This window comes from Varanus komodoensis, unplaced genomic scaffold (genome assembly GCF_004798865.1).
Source record: "Varanus komodoensis strain SLA01 unplaced genomic scaffold, ASM479886v1 scaffold14_1, whole genome shotgun sequence".
Lineage (NCBI taxonomy): Eukaryota > Metazoa > Chordata > Lepidosauria > Squamata > Varanidae > Varanus > Varanus komodoensis.
Window position 1 is genome coordinate 7,316,279 of NW_025335438.1, and position 3,978 is coordinate 7,320,256.

Genomic DNA, 3,978 nt, shown 5'->3' on the forward strand with positions numbered 1-3,978 from the left:
CTAACAAATTTAACTGAATGGAAATAGACAACATCAAAAGCCTGTTACAGGACATGTAAAGATTATGAAATAACTTGCATAATGCAATACTTGTATTTTTTAACAAAAATGTAAGTATTTACAAAATAAGATCCAAGTTTTATTTTTTAAACATCAAGCAAATCATTCTGCAAATACTGCATTGTTTTTTGTTTGTTTTTTATTGAGTTCTTGTTTCTTTTTCTTTTTAAACCATGTCATACATTTCCCATACTAGTATCTCATGATTTGTAATAATATAGGCAGGGGATCTGGATGGGGAGTTACTCCATCCTCTCCACTGCTGGGCTCAGCCAGACAGTTCCACCTGGAGCTCCTTGTTCCTGCGGACTTCTGCAGCATGCCTCTCCTGGGGAGGAATGGAAATCAAGAATGGTTATTCATTCACTCATTCATTCATAACATTTCTACATGGCATAATAGGCAAAGCTCCCTCGGTGATTCATAACATGAGAAATGCACGTGCAAAAATGTAAAACAGTAATGAAACAGGTAAAAATGAACCATCAAAGGATTGTTTAAAACCCTGATTTAAAACCTCTAACAAGTGCCTACAAGCTGTCTGGCCCAGGTAAAATATACCTCCCTAGGGGAGGACCCAGATGCTTCAGAACAGGTGAGATTTAGGGTCTACTCATGCCTGCAGTACATCCCAGTGCTTTGGGAGATGACAGGAGAAAATCAAGGCAAGGCTTGGAGTGTGAAAAGCTGACATTTGTTAGGGAGCAGGATTCTCTGCACTGCTATCCTTCCCATAGGTTCAATAGACTTTCACATGATCTAGACATGCAAATCATGCCTAGATTTTATGGAGATGAATGACTTTCTTGATTGGACCTAACTGTGTAGGACAGTTTGGACAGTAGCCTTATTCAATCATCTGCCTGAATGTGTGAGGGCTAAAATTTGGGAATGGGGTGTGGGGCACGCACTAGCCTTATTGCTGTCCCTATCCACTTTAGCTTGACCTTCACGTTCACCCATTGGGTAAACACACTTCAAAGTGTCCTTATTGGACAAACATGCTTAAAATGCATCCTACACTTAGTCGGGGTTCCTGATCCCAGAAGACTTTGTACATAGAAACCCCTTCAGACATTTAAGCCAAATACAGAATGGTTGGGAGGTGAAGCAGACAGGGTCCACACATGCAGGGCTGCGCTAGTATGAAAGCCCTCATGTTTCTTAGTTCTCTCATATTCAGGTGAATTTTGTCTATGTTCAGAATGTCCAACTTGTGACATCCAGTGGCACAAAAGGCAAGATAAGCTGAAGGTAGGATGGGCCGGCATAATCCTGTTGCCGTGCCTTACAAACTCCTCATATGCTCATCATTTTCCTCTATTTTTCTGAAAGAAACTGATGGCATGTTTTTGGCTATTAGAAAGTACCAATAGAGGACGGATGGGGCCATGCCGTAATGCAGGGACAATGCCTGAGGCCTTTGGTTTCTTTTCTGTCATTAGCTTCAAAGTCAATGCTATGCTCTCACTGATTCTTTTCTGCCCCTTTGATTACATTGTTTAAGCATTGAGTCCTGCACAGATTGGACCCATCACTTGCACCAGGCAGATAAGTGGCAGGGTAGAAAAGAATAGGCAGGAGTGGAAGAACCCCGCTGGATTCTGCCCATATTCTTGGAAAGCAAGATAGTGGCGATTTTCCTCATATGTGCACAGGTATCTTTGGCTGGTTCTCACTTTATCTTTTGTACTTGGCCAAACTACAACTTAGCTCTGGTCTCAGCCTGGGTACCTTCTCCTGAAGGCGTTCAATTAGAGCAGCTAGGTTAGCTTCACGGTTTTCTTTGATCTGTTCCATTTTCAGTATCAGTTTTTCCTCTGCCATTTTGCTGAAGTTGTTGTTCTCCTCCATAGCCTTCTGAATGACTTCTCGTTCATGCTCTCTCTTTTCTGCCAGTTGCTTCAGCACCTGGGCCTCCTGGGACTGTGGAAAAAGGAAATAAAAGAGATACAGTGGTGTGGGCAGTTTCAAAAGCAGTCAGGGAAGTTTGAAAGAACATCAAAAGTGAGTTTCAATTTCAGTTTCAAACCCTGAATTGACCTTATAAAAAGGAGGACTTGGATCCAGCACAATATTTTGAGATTTTAACAGTAGTGTAATGCCTTTAAGAAGTCCAATGGAACATTGTAAATTAGTGCATTAATTTCTGAGTTTTATAAGGCCTTTCTTCTGGCTAGATCATGTGTGTATAACACCTACTCCATAGCCATAACCCAGTCCACTGAGCTTCTTATTCTGAATTATGGATCCTATTCACATTCCTCCATGGACTGGTGCTTGGCTTTCAAGCCCCACTGACAGGCAGAACCTCACCTGGAGAAAATCCCTATTGTTAGATCCAACTTGAGATCAGTCCATTGGGAGGCAGAGTGACAGACAGGGAAACCTCTGTGTTGTCTCTACTGTTACATTCCCCTGAGTCTTGTATACCAAATAGCTCCCCACCGTGGTTGCATTTATTTTTATATGTGAGGTCTGATTTGAGATCTTCTGCCACCTTCTCTAGTTTTGTCCTTAATGTGATGGGCAGCAAAATCTTGTATTCAATGGCATGGCAGCAACACACGAACAGCACATCTTGAAGGCAGCAACTTGCATACTTAATGGTCTTTGACAGTGATATACACATATGTAAATATTTACTATGGGTTCAGACTAAGTATGCTCAGATTGTATTAAGTCCGTTCCAGCTGTGCTTTGTGGATTGTCAGGTTTCTTTTGTTCTATTGGCTACTCATTGACAGAATCAGATTTCCTAAAGGATGCATGATAATTTTATTCCACTACTGCAGAAAAATAGTAGAAGAGATGTGAATTTAGGCAACCTCCCCCCTCATAAAAAACAGTTCCACAAATCTATGGGACCTGGAAAAAGTCTGCTGCAGAATCCACAGGCTGGATTCCTAGAAATCTGAACTCATTTGATCTGTGGTGGATTTCTCTAACTTCCCTTATTTAGACTAAGTGGGGTCCATTTCTAATTCAGCAGATCTCAAGAGTGAGAGAGCATATAACTACTGTTGGCTGAATTTACTGTTCGTTTGGGCTGGGCATAACAATGGAAGAGCAAGGAGCAAGATTATACATGAACCTTAAAGTGTAGTTTCCTAAAGCAAAAACTTTATGGAGAGTAATGAGCCTTCCAAAACTTAATAAAAATAGTAAAAGGTGGCTTCTTTAATCAACTACACCAGCTAAAACTAATTTGGTGGTACCCATCAGTGTTATGTTAGCAGTGAAAGGTAGGGGAAAAATCACATTTTATACCAGAGCACAGAAAATTCAAGATGAAACAGAAAATATGAGGGGATGGGTTACTGAGAAAGACATCACTTTTCCATCTCATACTGACAATCCTGATTTTATAGGAAGAGATTAACAATGAACATTAGAAAGCATATTTTAATATTCTAAAGCAGATCTGTTTAACTTCAGCCTTCTGGCCCAAATCTGCCCGAAGTGGGATCTCAATCCTGCCCTCTGGGCTTCCCCAGACAGCTGCACCTCTTTCCTGGCCCAAATCCCTCCCCTAATTGCCACTGATTGGTGGTTTCCCAGCTTTTACACATTTCCTCCCTCCACATGCTCTAAAAAGGAGCTTTAAGATTAAACAGATCTTTTACTTTTGGCCCCACCCATTTTGCCTTCAGCCCTTCCCACCATTGACACCAAGAACTTCTCCAAATGTGAATTTGTCCCCCAGCCTGAAAGAGGGTCTACGCCCCTGTTCGAAAACCTGTGGCTAAGGAAGGGGCAGACATCTCCCACTCCACATTGCCTTGTTCAAAGATGTTGGTCTGTTTAGCCTGAATATTCTTGATTTAGAAAATGAAGCTATTACCCTTCTCCTGCACTGGAGAAGACTTTGGCCATGTGTGTGGACCATTTTTGCGCATAAGCATTACGATTACGGTA

At 41.5% G+C, this 3,978-nt stretch overlaps 1 protein-coding gene across 1 annotated transcript in view; it reads right to left on the bottom strand.

The window, feature by feature from the left end:
- Positions 1–215: 215 nt before the first annotated feature.
- Positions 216–3,978, bottom strand: part of STMN2 (stathmin 2) — a 9,235-nt gene continuing 5,472 nt past the window's right edge. Inside the window, exons 3-4 of the mRNA XM_044424025.1 lie at positions 1,795–1,986; positions 216–388 (exon numbers count right to left, since the gene is read on the bottom strand). Of these exons, the coding sequence (XP_044279960.1) occupies positions 329–388; positions 1,795–1,986 (252 nt within the window). The 3' untranslated portion in view covers positions 216–328. The remainder of the gene's footprint in view (positions 389–1,794; positions 1,987–3,978) is intronic.